The sequence below is a fragment of the Venustampulla echinocandica genome (genome assembly GCF_003357145.1).
Source record: "Venustampulla echinocandica strain BP 5553 chromosome Unknown scaffold_1, whole genome shotgun sequence".
In the NCBI taxonomy this organism is placed as follows: domain Eukaryota; kingdom Fungi; phylum Ascomycota; class Leotiomycetes; order Helotiales; family Pleuroascaceae; genus Venustampulla; species Venustampulla echinocandica.
The window spans coordinates 4714684-4734064 of NW_022474206.1; the positions used below are offsets into that span (position 1 = coordinate 4714684).

Consider the following 19381-nt stretch of genomic DNA (forward strand, 5'->3'; position numbering starts at 1 on the left):
ATCAACCACGCAACTTGAAAACGATCCTAAAAGAATAGATAATAATTGATTATAGATCTGCAATTTGGCTAAAATAAGTTCCCTATTAAATAGGTGGGTGGGGATTAAAATCCATTAATCGCACCAAATGCCGATTTTATTTGCATTTAGGTGTGGTTTGCATTTAGGTATTACCGGAGATGAAAGTCGTAAATCCTCAGGCTAACAAGTAGAGTAAAAGTCTCAGCAAAGTTGAGAAATTGTAAAAGAATCAACTTGTTAAAAGGGAAGGTGTAAAGCCTTAGGCTAATGAGTAGAGTAAAAGTCTTAGCAAAGTTGAGACATTGTGGGGGTGTACAGAATTAGCTAGTTTCTATCTAAATTAAACCCCAATTTTATACCTATAGTATTGGAAAAGATATCATATTGTTCGTGTTGTTGAAAATGTCCGTGATCAAGTTGTTGATATGTTCGTGTTCAAGTAGTTGATAATACTCGTGTTGATTTATTCCAGTTGACAATGTTCACAGTTCACAAGCAAGAAGTAGGGAGCAGTTTATTAATTGAAGACCTTTTATTTTTATCCGCAAACCCTTCTGAAGGTGCAGACCTGTCATACATCATGGCGTAAGCAACACCATTTTTTAGTATTCTTAATTACGAAATGCAACCGCAGTCTAGCCACAAGATCATGGAAATGAGAAAAACCCCCAATTGACACCGATTCTGCAAAATGCAAGAAAACCAACTAAAGAGATTCGTGAGAAACAGTTTAGTCGACCTCCTCAACGGTTGGGCCATCATCGTGAGGAGCACCTCCTGGTCCACCAGCACCACCTGGGAATCCACCACCTGGCATACCTCCTGGCATTCCACCGGGAGCACCGCCCTCGCTTCCTTGATAAAATTTCATCATCACCGGATTTGCAACGGCCTCCAGCTCCTTCTGGTGTTCCTCGTACTCCTCCTTGGTGGCTTGCTGGCTCTCATCCAACCAAGCAACGGTCTTGTCGATCTCGGCCTTCAGCTTCTCCTTCTCGTCAGCGTCGAGCTTCTCGTCAACCTTGGCATCACTCAGGGTGTTCTTGAGCGAGTAGGCATATGACTCGAGACCGTTCTTGGCGCTGATCCGTGCGGCTTCAGCCTCATCCTCGGACTTGTACTTCTCGGCCTCTGCCAACATGCGCTCGATATCCTCCTTTGATAGACGGCCCTTGTCGTTGGTGATGACGATCTTGTTGGACTTGCCAGTGCCCTTCTCAAGAGCAGAGACGTTCATGATTCCGTTGGCATCAAGATCGAAGGTAACCTCGATTTGTGGAACACCACGGGGCGCAGGGGGGATACCAGTGAGCTCGAACTTGCCCAACAGGTTGTTGTCCTTGGTTCGTTGACGCTCACCCTCGAAGACTTGAATAAGCACACCGGGCTGGTTGTCGGAGAAAGTGGAGAAGACCTCGGACTTCTTGGTGGGGATGGTGGTGTTGCGGGGAATGAGCTTGGTCATCTGGCCACCAGCGGTCTCGATACCGAGAGACAGCGGCGCGACATCGAGAAGCAGGATCTCGTTGGTAGACTTGGATGAAGTGTCACCGGAGAGGATAGCAGCCTGGACGGCAGCACCGTAGGCAACAGCCTCATCGGGGTTAATGGACTTGTTGGGCTCCTTGCCGTTGAAGTAGTCTGTGATCATCTTTTGGATTCTGGGGATACGGGTAGAGCCACCAACAAGGACGATCTCGTGGACCTTGGACTTGTCGAGCTTGGCATCGGAGAGGACGCGGTCGACCGGTTGAGTGGTGGATCGGAAGAGGTCCTGGCAGAGCTCCTCGAAACGGGCACGGGTGATGGAGGTGTAGAAGTCGATACCCTCGAATAGGGAGTCGATTTCAATCGAGGTTTGTGCAGAGGAAGAGAGAGTACGCTTAGCCCGCTCGCAAGCAGTGCGGAGACGACGAAGGGCACGGGCATTGCTGGACAGATCTGTAATCGAGAATGAATTAGTTACTTGTTCTGAGACCAATGTGTCAAAAAGATTGAGACTCTTACCCTTCTTGTGTTTCCGTTTGAACTCCTGTACGAAATGGTTGACGAGTCTGTTGTCGAAATCCTCACCACCCAAGTGAGTGTCACCAGCAGTAGACTTGACCTCGAAAATGCCCTCCTCGATGGTGAGGAGTGAAACATCGAAAGTTCCTCCTCCGAGATCGAAGATGAGAACGTTTCGCTCACCCTCAACCTTCTTGTCAAGACCGTACGCAATGGCGGCGGCAGTGGGCTCGTTGATGATTCTGAGAACGTTAAGACCGGCAATCAGACCAGCGTCCTTGGTGGCCTGACGTTGCGAATCGTTGAAATAAGCGGGGACTGTGACGACGGCGTTGTTGACGGTTCCACCAAGGTAGGCCTCAGCGGTCTCTCGCATCTTGACCAAGACCATGGAGGAGATTTCTTCGGGGGTGAATGTCTTCACCTCACCCTTGAACTCAACCTCGATGACGGGCTTTCCAGCACGGTCAATGATCTTGAAGGGGAAATGCTTCATGTCGGCCTGGACCTCCGCGTCGGCGAACTTGCGACCGATGAGACGCTTGGCATCGAAGACGGTGTTGATGGGGTTCATGGCGACTTGGTTCTTTGCGGCATCACCGATCAGACGCTCTGTGTCGGTGAAGGCGACGAAGGATGGGGTTGTTCGGTTGCCTTGGTCATTGGCAATGATTTCGATTCTGTCATCACGGAAGATACCCACGCAGGAGTAGGTGGTCCCGAGATCGATACCTATAGCGAGGCTGTTAGAGACGCCTTCATCGTCGGCCTGACGGGCAGAAGAGTACTTACCAATGGCGGGCGCCATGTTGGATTATTATGAGGGGGATGTGATGTGGGGTAGAGGGAGGTGTATTGTGGTTGAGTTGCGTGTTTTTGACTTGTGCTTTCAGAAGAGTTGAAGGCCACAAGAAGAGGGGAGTTGTATGTATTATGTGGGAGGTGAATTGGGGGAAATGTTCATGAAGAGAAGAGAAGAACAAAACCGGTGGGAGGAGAATTTAATACTGGCAGCGCGGCGGCGTGGAATACGTTGGAAGTTGCTAGAATTCCCTGAAGGTGCCTAAGCGAATGCCCTGGAAGGTTGTGGTAGCTTCGCGGGGCGCTGCCCAGGCAACGCTGCCATCAGGCTTCTTCCCAGCGAGAATAATGGCAGGTTCACGTTGTTATTGTTATTATTGTATTATCACTTGTTGTACAGTATTCAATTCTCAACTGGCTATTAATTATTCTAATTCAGATATCTTGTTACTTGGTTGTTGTTTGGTATGTGTTCGTGTCTACATGTACCTATCTATCTAATCTATGACTCTATCGCACCCCTCAGCTCCCCTCTCCTCTCCCGAGTCTCAGTCCCCTCACCGCCCATGACGTCGCACATTTTTTTCATTTTCAACCCCACTGCTGTCAGCGCAAAACTATAATCCCCATAACATCATAACATCATATCTGCCCATTATTATTCCGCATTCCGCCCCCTAATCCATACAAATCAAAACCAAATACCCCATAATAGAGGCCAATGGAAGCTGCAAGAAAGCCGCAAGCCGCAAGCCGCAAGCCCCCAGGCCCAAGGCGGACATGACGAAAACGGCGTGGGTGGAGCCTGGAGACATCATGTCAAGAGCAATCAATCAATGACAATGCGACTCACCTCACACGTCACACGTCACCCAACCTTTTTATTTTTTCTAGGTACAGTACAGTAAGAGTAACAGTTTTTGAGGTGCAGCCCCATGGGCCCATACAGTACGAGTCAATCAAGCTCGCATTGGCATACGTAGTGGTATTGCAATTGCAACAACGTCCCAAGAGCAGAGTGAGTATTTTTTAAGGCTTGTAGACCTTCTTGTGTGCTGTTCCAAAGCATCGCTACCGAATACTTTATCCGTCGTACCGAATCTCACAATAAAAATATTCGAAGATCGGTGCTGTGGTTATCCGATCACGCGTGGTGACACGTGATCAATTCGGCTTACTAATATGTTACCTAACCCACACTGTCGTTGTGTTTGGCGTGGCCAGCCGCGGAGCAACATGACTGGCTAACACCCCTCGCTAAACCCCCGAATCGCACAACCCACAATTCCGGGAAACCAAAAGATAATTTTCAATTCCAACCTCGAACTCGACCGCGACCCAACGAACTTCCCTTCCCGACCATAACCTCCCTCGCCCAGTCCTAACCCCGACTCCAAAACCAACCGCAACTATGGCCGGTGGTATTTCAGTCCGCGATGTCGATGTGAGTATATACAATTACAGCGCGCCAGGCCGTTGAGGCAGAGAGAGAGAGAGAGGGCCCAGTTCGCGAAGATATCAAAAAACGATGGACAACGAACTCCTCCCGATGATCTGTCGAATTTATAATTGAGCAGGCGCGAGGGGGTCGTAGAGACCTCTGCTGACGGAATAATGCTGATTCGACGGGTGAAACGCAGGCGCAAAAGTTCATCGTCGCATATGCCGATTTCTTGAAGAGACAGGGAAAGCTTCCTATCCCCGGTATGGCCCCCTCTATGCATCCTTCTCTTCTATCCGTTCTATCAGCATCAAAAACTAACATCCTACCTTTTGTGTTTTAAGGCTGGGTTGATACCGTCAAGACTGGCCATGCGAAGGAGCTCCCCCCTCAATCTATCGACTGGTTCTACGTCCGCGCCGCCTCGATCGCCAGACACGTATACCTCCGGAAGACTGTCGGTGTCGGCCGATTGACCAAGGTCCACGGATCCGCAAAGAACCGCGGCTCCCGCCCTTCACATCACACCACCGCCAGCGGAAGCGTTGACCGCAAGGCCATGCAAGCCCTTGAGAAGATCGGTGTCCTGGAGCAGGATGAGGACAAGGGAGGCCGACGCATCACTCAGAGTGGACAGCGTGATTTAGATCGTAAGTTTCATTTTCCCTCTGCAAACCAGGTGTAGAGCGAGAGCTAGGCTAATGTGTGTGCTCTGCAGGTATCGCGCAGAACACTGTTGAGACTGAGGAGGAAGAGGATGACGAGTAAATGATCGTTTATACTGTGCTGTGCTATGGTCTGGGCGCGGGATTTGCATGCTGCATCTGGGTTACTAGGCGTATTTGCAATCAATGAACCACTCAAAAAGTCATGCCAGAACATTTCATGATCACCCTTGCCTTTCGTGTCTAATTCGCAATGTAACCGCTTATGCAGTGCCTAATTAATCGTGACCGCTATCACCGTTATACCACGTAAGTGATCCATGCCTACTAAATTATTTTCTGGGTGTGTAGTTCTATCGATACCTCCCACCCGTCCATCCCAAGACCGTAACTGAGAAACCGAAAAATAAAATTTTATATAGCCTCGTGTGATGTACACTGTGATCCCCACTACCAAAGGTAAAGTAAAATACCTATCTAACGCCAACCATGCATAATGCTCCCCCAGAATTCCCTGGGCCACTCTACACCAAACCACACTCTGTCCTCCCATCCCAAGCGTCCTCCGAAATAATATACAAAACAAAAATACTCCTACAGTATGTAAAACCAACGCTCATTAAAACCCCCCTAGTATTTTCTTCCCAAGCGAGAACTTGTTCTTCTTGCTCGAGCTATCCTCACTAGCATCGTCGGGTTGCACACTACTCCCACTAGAGTGAGTCTCACGATCCCTCTTCTTTAAGCGGTTGAAAGTACTAGTTACGAAACCCGTGTTCTTGCCATCATTCCCCTCTTTTATACTCCTTGTCTCACTATCCGCGAAGCTATCCCCAGAGCTCTCTTGGCGCGCAGGTGTCATCGTCAAAGATGTTGGCAAGGTTAACGAACGGTGAGGGAGAGATAGGCCGCTACTGGAAGCGCTGGGGGTGCGGGCCAACCCATTATGACTCGATGCAAAAGATCGTCGAGGGCTCTTTGACCGGTCAGATCGCTTTGTGCCCGTGGGGCTCGACGCAACAGTACTGCTAGCATCGCTGCCGTCGAGCGAATTTTCAGTGCTGGATGGAGCCAGCACCATGCTGCTCGTAGCAAGCTCTCGTAATCGACTCTGCTGGGCGGTGTTTGGGCGGTGTTTGCTGAACTTATTTCCAATGATGGCACCAGTGTGGGAAATAAGGGCCCGAATGACGTCCCTCTTGAGCGCGAGGGCGAGATCCAGATTTGACCAAGTCTTGTTACGGTATTCGATCATGGGAAGACGGAAGACGAAGTCGTGAACATCTTCTATGTTGCGCTCTCCCTTGCCTTTGTAACTGAGGCAGAGTACCACACTAGGAATCTTGACATAAGCGAGGGTCATATAATTTGAAGCTCGAGATATCATCGTCGTCAAATCATCAGAAGCCTTCTCTTTCTGAGACTTGTTGCTGTTTCGATGAATCGCAAAACGCCTGTGTTTGACGTCAAGCCCTGTTGAACTGGCGGTATCCAAGTTGGAGGCGAAGGACTTGCTGGTCGAGGCACGACCCAGAATGGGACGGGAGCTCGTGATTGAGTGCAGACTTTCGGCAGACGGCTTCTTGTTCAGAACCTTCCCTAGAGCGGGCCGTGAATGTGCGCTTAGCCGGTTATTAGATTGGAAGAGTCGGAAATGATGCCCTTCGCCACTATTGTTTGAATGCACGCTGGGAGTATTGGATGTTGACACATGAGATGTGTTGGGCCGAGTCTCTGATGCCATTGTTGGCCGAAGGCGGAGTTCCAGCGAGCCTGCCCTTATGCCAATTTCTGATTCTTGCCGTTCTGTGTCGGTGCTCGCAAAGCCACTGGATATCGTTGTCATAGATTTATCATCTTCGTCATCATCCTCAACAGGTTGCATATCTCTCACCAAGAAAGGGGATTTGTTCTTCCCTGTATTGTCGTCTTTCGAACCTGGAAACATGTATTCGAAAAGGCGCTTGCCAACTTCTCGCTCGAGCTGAATTTTCATGGGGAATAGGTTGACTTCGAAATGATCCATCACGGGTATTCCAGCAATTGCCTCAAGCATGTACCAGTAGACCCTCAGCATTTGTTGATTACCCCCTTCACTGAATGTACCTCGCTCGGCATTCGAATAAGGGGCAAACATCTCCGGATATATTGCATCGGGAAGCAGATTAAGACCAACTATCTTCCCTATCTGCATCAAATTTATGTGAGATCCATCCGAGTTGTCGGTTCGGTCATATTCCGCTCGCTGAAGTTGAAACTCCATCAGCGGTTCATTGTTGTCTTGGATAAGGTGCCACACAATCTGATTAGAGGATATGTTCCACCGCAGCAGGCCACTGGTTTGCGTAGCGTCATGCTTCCTCTGAGAAGTGGTAATCGCTTTCATCATGAAAAACAATTCGTCTTCGCAGCGCGCGAGATCCTGGTCAAGGCAAAGTCTGTCTTCCCACCCCTGCCTATCAAGGTATTTAGAGTGGACCTGGAATTGTGTCTTGATCTCTTCGAGCTGGCTGATACGCTCTTGAAGTCGTATAACCATCTCAGGGGCACCTCGCAGATCACTGAAATCCGATGCGAGCATGATCTTCTCGAGACGCTCGTTCCTAGTCTTCTCTAGCGGCTCACTATACATTAGAAGATCAAGTACGATGATGTACATGGCGTAATACTGGGACGAATTGCAAATGGCTCGGATTTGAGGGAATTCGACCCAGAGGTGGTCCATTCGATTTTCCATGGTGCTGGGCCAATTACCTCGACTGCTAACTTCCTCGTTGTATTTGAGCCGTAGAGAGTTGTATTTGTCAAACCTTAAACTGGCAGATGTCTTTTGTACGACACGTTTGAAGCCGAAGGGGTCCACCTCAAAGTTGAACATAATCTCCATTGGCACCCACGGCGGCCACGCAGATCCAGCGGGTGTTCCGTAATGGGTGCCAGCATACATTGGGAGTAGCTGTAGTGAGAAAAGCTTCTGGTTGGTAACGAAGAATTGAGTGCTGTCCATTTCAACCGAAAACCGGCGTTGCACAAGACCACTAACGTCGTCGTAGATGAGCTCTTTGTCCATAATTTCGATAACTTTAAGCTCCATCCCTTTAGCAGTGACGAGAACGACCGACTTGGGATTCTTTTCGCTCTGGAGCTGAATCTGAGGTGCGATAAGCCTCAAATGATACGTATTCTGCGGTGTGAACTCGCGGGCAATGCCGGACTCGGGCTTCTCAGTCGAAGTTTTTGGGTTTGTCTCCTGAGCCTCTGCTTCTGCATTGACAAAGTTTCGGCCATCCGCAAGAAGTTCATTGATGCGATCCTCCACATCTTGTGGGCCGGCCTCACTTTCTTGGTGTGTAGCTGGTGTGGTGTCCGCAGACGAGGCATTTGTGTTCTTACCTGAGCCCGGTCTCGGTACTTTGGTTTTGTTCTGCTCCTCAATGATATCAAGAATAAACTTTACAGCTCGTCTTGAGAGATAGTATACGAACCCACGCCGCTGGCTGACTTGGTGTATGTAGCGAAGAATAATGTTCCTCAACATATTATTCCATTTCAACTGCATATTATGGATGACAAAACGATTGTTGAAGTCGCTGATGAATTCCGCTGCTGGATGGCTATCGATGCCCTTCGTCTCCACGTCGTCGTCTTTCGGAGAGGACCGTTCGCCATCGCTGTCAACCTCGGGTTCACCTTCCAGTACGGCACGCCTTATATCATTACGAATACGCACTTTCATCTGCCGCATCATTGATTCTAAAAAGACCTTCTTGTCCTGTAGAACATGGATATGTTTATGCAGGCGCTCATACTCTGTCTTCAAGGCAGCATTATTTACTTCTTTGATGTGCCTCAGCTCAGCATCGCCCAGGGATTTGGCGTGTGAATCCGTTTGTCGTTTAAGTTGGCTCAAGCGATTTTGGATCAGTTGGTACTGAACTCGGCGGGGGTCATCGTCCTTGCTCATGATACAGAAATGTGTCGGTTCTTTTCCGAATGGGCTGGTTCTATCTGGATCACCAGATATGGTGCCACCGTGATCCGTTTGACGGAAATATGTAAAGCGTGGTGCGAATGCGAGCGGCATTATCTTCGTTTCTGGATTTGCACCTGAGGGCAAAACCCAGTCCAATTCAACAAAGTCATCCATATCAATCCAACTCAGATCATTATCAGGTATTTCGAAGCGAGAAAGATCAGGAAAACCGCTTTCCTGTGGTGAGGCTTGGGACACAGTCGAGGCTTTTCGGAGATGTTCTGCTGTTGTGTCCTCGATGGTGGCCGATATAGCACGAATATCTGCTGACAATAGATCAAGTTGTGCCTGGTGCATCTTCATGCCACTGGTCTTTGCTTGGGTTTTGCGACCTCTATGTTGAGTATGGAACTGCTCGCGCCGTTGATGAACGTCAAGCATAAAGCTGTCTAATCTCATTTTAAGCCCTGTAGCAGTTACTACCTCTTCGGAGAAGTCCTCCGCATCTTTATGCTTGTAGACGTGGCTGAGAAAGAGAGGAGCGAGCAAGAGGTTATATTTGATGGTCGCAAGATGCCTTCCAAACTTTTTGCTAGATTTCTCAATACCCGGCCACAATGCGCCCTGCCGAATGGGAAGTGACATGGTGCCTCCAAACATCGACCACCACGCAAAAAAGTGTGTAAAGAAGCGGGGCGTCAAATGAACGGTGTTGTAGCTTTTTGAGGGCTTGGTATTTGATACCGACCATTCACGATCAACAGGAGCTTTCACAGCTAATGACATGTGGATATGATGGCTACGGAAGCCGCGGAAGGCATCATATTCAAGGCCCGGCGGGGCTACTGCAAACTGCGGCTCCTTCATGACGACTTTGTAGTGAGGCTCAAAATCGAAGGATCGTGCCCCAGCTTGGTTAATGTTCCTCTCGAACATCAGTCCGGCAAGCCATTGGACGTTCCCAGATAGCTTCATCACAACCTTCTTGAACAAAACCCCACGCTTAAAGGTCTCGGAGCTCTTCACGCTATCATCATCTCTCTCTTGCTTTTCAGATATGCGAGCGTGATGGCTATAATCGGGGATGGCGAGGATGTATTCACCGCTATCAACGGTCATGAACTTTCGAGGATCTTCATCGTGGCATATGCTCCATCTCACGTCATTTCTCCAGCACATAAGAAATCCAGCACCGTTCCCTGTGACCGCATATGGATCTCGGGTCCCCTTCAGCATCAGATGGACATCGCCATCACCCTTCCAAGCAACGTTAACGCGGGAATGGAAACTAAGTCGGATCTTATCCCAGAACCCAGTGCGGTCGGATGGATCTACTTGAGGTCTTGTGAAAGTCTCTATGACCATCATCATATCTTGGATTGCCGGCTGATATGACGACCCCCAAGTAATTCGGGTTGGCAGGCCGGTGTTGATATCAACATTTATATCTGAATATGATTTAACTGGAGAAACAGTTCTGCGCACATCAATAGCAAATCCGCGAGCACGACTATTGGGCGTACCCGAACCACGATTTTTGGGCGGAATAATGTCGACCTTGACATGCCTCAAGGATTCAGGTCCTCGGAATTCCTCTGCAATAACGAAGTCCGTTTTGAGAGACCAAGCAGGCAATCGATGCGATTGCCCAGGCTTGATGGCGGGAACATGTAGAAGCGGTAGTGGATAGTCTCGTAGTGAGACACGAGCCTCCCCCATATCGATTTGGACATGCATCGGAATGAGAAGCGCGTATTGCATGTCGTAGGGCATGCCTTTACCAACCCGGTGTAGAAACTCAGGCAGTTTACTCATTGGGAAAGAGGGCTTGTCAATCACGATATGGAGATCGCTGATCAAGGTTCCCATTAACGCAGGCCGTTGAGGAATCTCGAGGATGTTCTCGTTGTCCTCCACATCGTCGGGAAGGTCATCAGTCCCCCAAAAGATGCCTCGTAGTTCCTTCATACCGTCCTTCGCCGAGGTGAAAACCTGGTCAATTCGTGTCTTCCAACTTTGCGCATTGTATAGTTGTAACTTTTGACGAGCAACTTCGACTGAAACCTTTGCGCTGCTGCTCATGGCACATACACTTTCTGGGTCATATCGCATCTGACGGCCACGACGATCTCTTGGGTTTGATTCATCTCTGTACGCATCAGGCACACTCTGACTCCGCTTTCGGGACCGCTCCTGATGGTTGCTGCGGCCTGGTGGGTGGGCAGACCTATTCCGGAACTTGGAACCCCCCTTCCGCATCTCAACTTCCGCAATTTTCTTAGCTTTGACCTCGAACGCAGCATCACGGGCGATACGCTGTGCCTGCTCGACCAGGCCTGTGCGGTATATGTTGCCCAATTTCCATTCGAAAGCTCCATCTTCCAGTTCAAAAAGCAGCGCCCTGCTGCGAATGGAAACTTTTGGAACATGTTTTGGTCCTTCCGGATGTTTCTCAAGTATGTACTCATTCGTGCCCGTTATGAACCGATGGTGGAGTTGTTGGACGGATTTGAGCGTGTTTATACAGTTGTCAACAATTTTGTAGAGCACTAGCTGATGGGGAACCGCTAGTCGAATCGCTTCTGTGACAACATCGATCATCCTCTCACTATGCGTGTCTCCAGCACTGCTCTTCCGCCTACTTTCACGAAGATCAACCCGTGGACTCTTGATACTGACGATTCTCGCCCATACACAAGGCATTTTTGGCGCTTCAGCATAGAGCCTAGCCAACTTTGCTTGTAGGAAAGGCGGGGACCACCGATGGCGCCCAGCTTCCATGCCATAAATTTGCATCATTAAAGGGGGGTCAGCTGGCATATAGGCTTTGATCTGCACTAGGCTTGATCTGAAATCAACTGTAACTAGTTCTGGTACGGGGAAGGGATAACCGATCGTATCGGAAGAATGGAGGTCTTCAGGAGACATCAGTGGCGAGAGGTACGAACTTCCAAAGGCTTTTGCAGTAGCACGCGCCTGTTCAGCTTCTTCATCGTCAGCTTTGGTGCGGAGAAATGCTTTCCGGAGTACAGTTGTCGCCACACCGCAAGCATAATGGCGGTATAACGAGTACTGAATAAGTATCGTTTTGACATAGGAGTTGATATGGAAAATTGGACCTTGGTTATCGCACGATGTAGATAGGGCAACCTCGAAGCGCGGAACGGAAACAAAAGGCTCCATCTCCCACTTCTCAGTTGACTCGACGACGAAAGCTTCCAGGCCACGGACATGGACTGCTAGCCTCCGTCCGTCAGTAGGGTAACGTTTTTTTTTCCTAGGTGATTTAGGCATCTTGAGATAATGCTCCGCATCTGGTGTGAAAGATCGACTTCCCGCCCTACGGCGGGCAGATTTCCTTTCCAAGGCATCAACCTTCTGAGCCCTATATTCCGCTGTCCAGGATTCTAACTGAAGTGCAACGCCACGGGTATCATCCGATATCTCCTGGTCAACGCCCGCAACCTCCGCACTGAAATCCGAACCTTGAATTTGAAAATGCAGGAGCCAAGGGGGCATAGCTCTGATAAAATTAGGATCACGGGAAGTCTTAGGGTGCGCTTTCTTGTCGGGTTCCACGTTGACTCGCAGCTGTCTGACGATCTGACGGACTCCCTCGCTTATCTCGGGGCGGATCATGTGGATGGAAAAGGTGTGTAGGTTGCCAGTTGCAACAACATAAACATCGGGGTTCGCGCTAATATGAACTTTAAGTTCCAGAGATTCCGTTTGAAGCAGCTCATAATGTGCACCAGACGACGTCTGGTAGTAGAGGTCGTGGGATTGTAATCTTAGCGTTGATCCAAGGCCATATTGCAATTCTCCAGCGGACGAATGAGACGACTCGATATCTAACGAGATGGACGAAATGGAAGATATGATAAGGTCAAAGTCGTCAGGTTCTGCGTTCTTCTCCACCGGGGGAAGGGAGATGCGAACAACTGGTTCGTGCAAAGAGATTTTCACATTTGCTTTCGGCAAAAGCCTTGAAATAAGCACCTGTCGTTGGGGTTCAAGCCCCTTTCTCCTTTTCGGTTTTCGTTGCAACAGAGCTAATACAAGCGGAAGATGTTTGGGGTCCAGATCAACCGAAGGAGAAGTAACGACGACATTGGCAAAAAGGATGTTTGCGTTCCGCTCATCAGCACTATTTTCTTTGACGGACTCAACAGTCTTGGAAGGAAGGGTCGTTCGAACTGTAGTTGTAGTCATGGGGATATATATCAACCTGTCAGACGTGCCGTGTCCGTCATCAACCCCAAGTTCAATCGAGAGGGCAGCGGCAAGTGCTTCGTGAGCAACGTCTTTGGAAGAGAAGTACATCCGATGTGCTGGGGATTTCTGATCTAGCCGGTGCATGTCCACTCCGACTTCTTTCATTGACGCATTAAGATAGAGGGGGGCACCTCTAGGATGTACGGAGCTAACTTTCTTGGTGATGCCCACAAAGCCGACCGCAAACTGCACCTCCTTAATTCCACGGAGGATCGAACTAACAAATTCCTTGGAATCTGAAACTGTCCGAACGAGATGATCTTCATGGCTATCGAGCGTGTCTGCCTCCTCAGGAATAGTATTGACAGGTAATTCCTCAACCTCTAGTTGCTCGGACTTGTAGAGGTTGTGAAGTGCTTGGAATCTGTTCATACAAGCGCGGATATCATCATAAGGTATATGCAAACGACCCAGCTTTAGCGCGATGGCGGCGTCTCGGAGTCCGTCTAACCCTTTGTATAAGGATCCATGGATATTCAGTGTAGCATGATCGAGGACTTCTAGTGCTTCTCTTCCATCGGGAGTGAAGAGCACACTGCGAAGTGTCATCATCCACTCTGCAGGCCGATGCTCTTTGTTGGCCGCTTTCACGCGCGAGAACAACCTCGCTCGATCGACCATTTTTCGCCGTGTATCGACTGCCATTGTAAAACTCCCAACCTGTATCTGACCAACATCCACCACAGTGACAGATGAGCCTGTCGTTACCACGTCCACCATACGGATCCAGTTGATTTTTCGGTGCAGACGCTTGATAGCGTCCTTAACTTTCATGAGTTTCCCCCAACTCTTACTCCTCTGCGGGGCCCAACCGGCTTTCGGTGGCACTGGCTTGCTTTTGGATTCGGATTCGCCCTTTGACCTGTCCACATTCTTCGCCGCAACTCCATTCCCTTCTATCCCAACATCGCCGGCCTTGTCGCCATCGGTCGCGCTCATATCCACCGTGACCGCCAGCTCGGTCAAAACGATGCTTACCCATGTCGGTTGCGCAAAGGTTGGCCGATGAAGGTTGAGGCCCAAGCCCCGGAGCTCTATCTTTATGCCATCTCTCGGAGTATATGCGAGCCTTCGCAGAGAAAAGTACCCAATGCGCTGAATAGAGATGCCAGTCAAAATCCGAAGGACTGCGAACAGTATAAAGGACAATAGGTAGAGGAGGACTACGACTCCAACTATGAAAGTCGGATTCAGGAGCGCCATTAGTTTGCTCAGTCGCAGCACGCCATTCGAGATTCAATATCGCCCAGCAGGCCGTAGAAGGAGGAGAGGCAGTGAACGCCCCCAATCGCAGAAGCTGTGTGTCGCGGCAATAGTTCCATTCGCAACCCCTTGCTTGTCCCTTTCCACAAATATAATAATTTTAGGAGTCCACGAAGGTGTGACAAAACCAAGCTGGCTGGCTGGCTTGTTTGCTCCGATAACTCCAGCTAAGGTGCGCACAGCAGATTGTCAGCTTGCTTCATGGTTTGTAAATAACAGGAGGGAGGAAGAATAGGTCCCAGCTACAGCTATCAAGTCCGGCGCAGATCCGGGGCCGGGATGCAGATCGAGACTGCAGGGGACTGCGACAGAACAATGATAAACTGGGCAGTTTAACTCCGGGTAGGGTGAAGTGCGATCGTTCTGCGGATGAGGTTGAGCCAAAGGACCCTGTGAGGAACCATGAGATACTGGAGAAATGGTTGGGACGATGAATGATGTTACGAATCCGGACGTGAAATATTGTACGGTGGTCACAAAGAGCCCTGTTGGCAACTTATTAACCTTATCATCGGCTATACCAGTCGTGGACAAGTAGTGGATCAATTTCGCTGTGCTTCGAACCTTTTCACCTGAACTATATCTCTAGACTTTTTTGAGTTATCTCTAAGAGCTCCTTCGAATATTTGAGATATTTAGAGATAGCAACCTCGATATAATACAGGCTGGCCGAAGTAGATGTCCAGGTACCTCTAGACCTAGAAACCCGTGGGCTCTGCCCTTGCAGTGGCGCCAACCAGACCTGTGGAACAAGTTGCGCCGAACGAAACCCGCAGCTCGGGAGTATCTCGGGTATGCTCCCCTGGACATTGAAAATCAATCATCGCTACTTCTACAGAGTACACTCGAAGCTCTAGTAGTGGGGGACCTGTTATTTTGCATGGGAATATGAGGTTGTTAAACTACGTGCAAACCAAGTGGGTATCGGAGAGAAGCTATTAAACCAATGCGGGAAGCTGCTGGTTGTCTGTAGAGCCTAGGGTGCCTGCAACACTCCAAGGGCCAAACTACTGACTAATCAAAGAAAGCTTAAGCGCTCTTCTTAACTCTTGAGCAAGCCTTCCTTTATTATTAGCTTTGTTCTACTTCTTGTGGTTGCGAGTGCCAGTAGTGGCTTAAGGGCGGGCATACCGTATCATTTATCAGTCGTGTAGATGCCCTTCCCTAGCAGCGGCGTTGCTATGGCTCCATAGGTCCTTTAATCCGAGCAACTTCAACACCCCGCATTCAGTTGTGTTTGTGCAGACACTACTGTAGACCCCGTGGGGCCATGCGGTGTTTACTATCATTAGCCCAACATAGGTAGGTATAATACCTATGATATATGATATATCAGGAGCAGCAAACTAGATCCGGGGTACTGACTTTGGCCTAACGCTCGGCAGGACCGGGCACAATCGGGTACGAGGTTACCGGGGTACAGCACCGAGAATATAAGTCACGTGTGTCGCCAAACCTGGTCACGGGATTGGCAGGAGCGCCAGGATCGTTTTCGAACGCTCCTGACGATCCAGAAGCTCCACGGAATTTGGAGTGCGAAGCGCACAAGGTTTCCGATATTTACAGTACTCGTAGTTGGTTCTGGATTAGTTAGGAGTTTTGTGCTCAAATACTCATAGCAAGTTGATGAGATTGTTTATCCAATTCCTTACCTCGCTTTACTTCTCTGCAACAAACCTCCGTATAACATCCAACCTCTCTTATACAGCGTATCCACCGACGCCTGCACAGTTACCAGCGGGTTACTGTGAGAATCGTTGCGCTTAAAATGATTCCTTGTTCCCGCTGCAAGAAGGCCAAACGCGAGTGTATGTTTCGAGAGTTAACGGCAAGAAGCGCTGCTCTGGGTGTATTGCCGCTGGCTGGAGATGCGACGTTGAATCCGTGAACCGGATGCCTTCTCTCTCACAGTGGGAATCTATCGACAAACAACGCGAACGTCTCGAGCTCCAGGTGGGGGAGGTTCTAGCTAAGCTCCTTCGTTTACTTTACGAAGCCAAAAGAAACAACTAAGGGATCGTGAGATGGAACTGGCTAGGTCCGGTTTGACCGCCCTGGACGAAATCGAGGAACAAGAGAAAAAGGGCGAAGAAGAGAAGACTCGTGCCGAGGCTTCCAAATCCAACCCGACTCCCCCTGCCCCTTCTTCCTCTTCAGAACGGTCGTTTAGCGTCAATGCCTTCCTTACGTACGACAATCCTTCCTTGAGAGCTTAGGATGCCATTCCCTGGTTTGTTACCGAAAGTGCTTGGGTGGTACTACGTACAACATCGGCCTCTAACTGCAAGAACCAATATAACAGGGGTCCCGAAAATATATTGGCGTTTCATTTCCAACGATTTCCTGTATTCGCTCATTTCTTTTTAAATTTGCCTTTGCTGTTAGACATGAGAAAGTACATCGCCATTCTTTAATAATATTTCCCGATCGACTTTGACCTCACCCTCATAGATGAAGATTCTCTAATGGTACCAGAACGGCGTCATTCATCCGACGGCCGTCCGTGGTCCGAGGCTTTTGAGCCTGTACAAGTGGGTCCACGACGACTGTGGAAAATTGGAAACATGAAGATATATGTCATTGGAGTCATAGCCCTCACCACACTCATTGTCCTCATTTCATCTCAAAGGCTTGCCACCGGTGGGCATTCTTTCCGAAATCACTGGGCTCCCGTACCTGTACCGGGGTCTAAACCGCTCTCAAATTCGAGGATATCGAATCGAAAAGCAGCTGCAATAGTTGAGAATCGACCTCTTGACAATCTCATACCAATCATCCTCCATTTCTCATCCGTCCTGGGTCCAGAATGGCCTATTCATGTATTTACGAACGAAGATAATATAGGCAACTTTTCAGAGTCAACGCCGTTCCAACGCCAAGTCGCTGATGGCCGATTCCATGTACAAACTCTTCCACGGGGTGAGGCTTTAAACACACATGCGAGTGTTTCAGGTTTCTTTACCAAGCCTTGGTTTTGGGAGCAGCTCGCGCCTTATGAGCATATATTAATATTCCAGGCAGACACCATTATCTGCTCGAACTCACCACAAAAAGTGGAAGATTTCCTCGAATACGATTTTGTTGGGGCGCCTATAGATGACGCAAGAGGGATGGGCATGGGATACAATGGTGGATTATCAATCCGGAATAGAACCAAGTGTCTAGAAATTACGAATAGCTACGACTGGCAGGTCGAGAGACACGGAGATGGTTCGCAAGGAAATGTGGACTACGAGGATCAGTGGTTTTCGAAAAAGATGAGAGAGTTACCAAAACAGCTTGATGGGCGGCCTGGGGCGAACCTCCCACCCGCAGATATCGCTATGAAGTTTTCGGTGGAGACTATGTGGTATGACAAGCCATTGGGTTACCATCAGCCGAATGTTTGGCAGAACGACCATATGGCTGAGATTCACAAGTGGTGCCCGGAGTATCGGATGTGTACGACGGAGACTTTCGCAGATCATAATCCTGAGAACTTCGGGGATTCTAGTTCATAACATATATCTTTTGTATCCAATTGAATAAATGTCAAGTATTGCAAAATGATGATTATGACGATAATATCTGGGGTGCTTATTATGTGACTCCTCAAAGTTCTCTAGGATATTAACAAGTATATGCAATCCAGATACCATTCAGCACCAACAACGCCATGCTCGCTCCAGATATAAAAGTTGGCATCGGATTGCTCCCCAGCGGCTATTGTTTGGTGGCACCCACATCTCCGCAGGAGCTGTATATTCATGATGGCTCTCTCCAAGCGTCCCAAGCACAGTCTCACTTGGTGCCTCGTATATCGATCGGGTGGGGTTTCCACGTGAGGGTGCTGGGTTGGTTGGTAGATAACAGGGAGATTCTACGTATACTAGAGGGTAGAGTGGACTTGGGGATGCTCGCTTTCGACGCCTCAGCAAAATGAATGTAATCGCCGAACATATTGTTCCAATTGCTGCAAGCGAACCCCCAACACCGATTCCGATCTTTGACCCGTTACTCAGTGCCGAGGATGAGGGCGATGGGATATCGCTCGGAGATTTAGTCTCAGTGTTCGTGGCCAGCGCCGAGCCTCTTGTTGGTGAAGTTCCCGGCGAAGTAGTAGAGGGTGATGCAGATGCTGGCCCAGTTGCAGCATTAAACACAAAACCATTAATGTGAGCAACAACTACACTAACGCCCGATGAGATAACCACAGCAGTTGTGTCTTGCCAGGCAAATACTGACGATATGGTAGATTTGCCGACCATAGTTTGGCCAACACTCAGAGGGGAGTGACATTGTCCAAGTGTGGCAGCACCCAGAAAGGAGCCCAGAAAAGTGTATGAACTGGTTGGTGGCTAGCAAAGCTAGATGGATTTGAGGAAATGGTGAGCATACGAGAGACAGCACCCCACGAAGGAGGTTTGAAGGTTCATAGTGCTGACTGTCGCAGTCGTATAACCAGTCGGGCATTGAAACGGTCCCAAACTGATATCCCTCTTGACTCCATCACTGTGCTGTTCCCACCAAGATGTTCGCTCTGTTGCCATATATTCCCTCTTAAACTTGCCTTTATTTTAGTGTGATGCAAATTTTGGCGGGTTTTATATTCTCTGGATTGTTGGTGACCCAAACTGCTGTAGGTTGGCATGAGGGTGCATCAGGTGGGACTTCCGCCGCGATTTATATTGCACCGTTGGCTCTTCCAGGGATTAAACGAATTAGGGGACGTTCCCAGCGTCGAACCACCATACTTGTTGGCTAAGGGGTAAGCTAATTGGGAAAGAGCAGGGTATCTTCTCTAGGTATAACCAAAACTCGGGTGCGAACAACAGCAGACACCATAAGGCGTATTACAGTGTTCTTTGAGGAGTAAAACCAAAAGTAGATTTTAAAGGCATATATTTATAAACGAAGGTAGGAAATGGGTTCGAATCCTCAGTGCAAAACATAAAG

The 19381-nt window shown here is 49.0% G+C and overlaps 5 protein-coding genes across 5 annotated transcripts; 3 read left to right on the plus strand and 2 right to left on the minus strand.

Moving 5' to 3' along the window:
* Positions 1-751: 751 nt before the first annotated feature.
* On the minus strand, positions 752-2836 carry BP5553_04071 (putative Heat shock 70 kDa protein 2; the record flags this gene model as incomplete). The annotated part of the gene is made up of 2 exons (XM_032012694.1): positions 752-2760; positions 2821-2836. The coding sequence occupies 2 exons, from the start codon at positions 2834-2836 to the stop codon at positions 752-754; spliced, it is 2025 nt and encodes a 674-aa protein (XP_031872387.1).
* A 1404-nt stretch (positions 2837-4240) lies between these two features.
* On the plus strand, positions 4241-5038 carry BP5553_04072 (Uncharacterized protein; the record flags this gene model as incomplete). Its single annotated transcript, XM_032012695.1, has 4 exons — positions 4241-4273; positions 4470-4533; positions 4615-4920; positions 4989-5038. 4 exons carry the CDS (start codon positions 4241-4243, stop codon positions 5036-5038), a joined length of 453 nt encoding a protein of 150 aa, XP_031872388.1.
* Positions 5039-5554: 516 nt separating this feature from the next.
* BP5553_04073 (Uncharacterized protein) lies at positions 5555-14386 on the minus strand (the record flags this gene model as incomplete). The annotated part of the gene is made up of 1 exon (XM_032012696.1): positions 5555-14386. The coding sequence occupies one exon, from the start codon at positions 14384-14386 to the stop codon at positions 5555-5557; it is 8832 nt and encodes a 2943-aa protein (XP_031872389.1).
* A 2624-nt stretch (positions 14387-17010) lies between these two features.
* BP5553_04074 (uncharacterized protein) lies at positions 17011-17946 on the plus strand (the record flags this gene model as incomplete). The annotated part of the gene is made up of 1 exon (XM_032012697.1): positions 17011-17946. The coding sequence occupies one exon, from the start codon at positions 17011-17013 to the stop codon at positions 17944-17946; it is 936 nt and encodes a 311-aa protein (XP_031872390.1).
* A 418-nt stretch (positions 17947-18364) lies between these two features.
* On the plus strand, positions 18365-18771 carry BP5553_04075 (uncharacterized protein; the record flags this gene model as incomplete). The annotated part of the gene is made up of 2 exons (XM_032012698.1): positions 18365-18600; positions 18681-18771. 2 exons carry the CDS (start codon positions 18365-18367, stop codon positions 18769-18771), a joined length of 327 nt encoding a protein of 108 aa, XP_031872391.1.
* Positions 18772-19381: the final 610 nt, after the last annotated feature.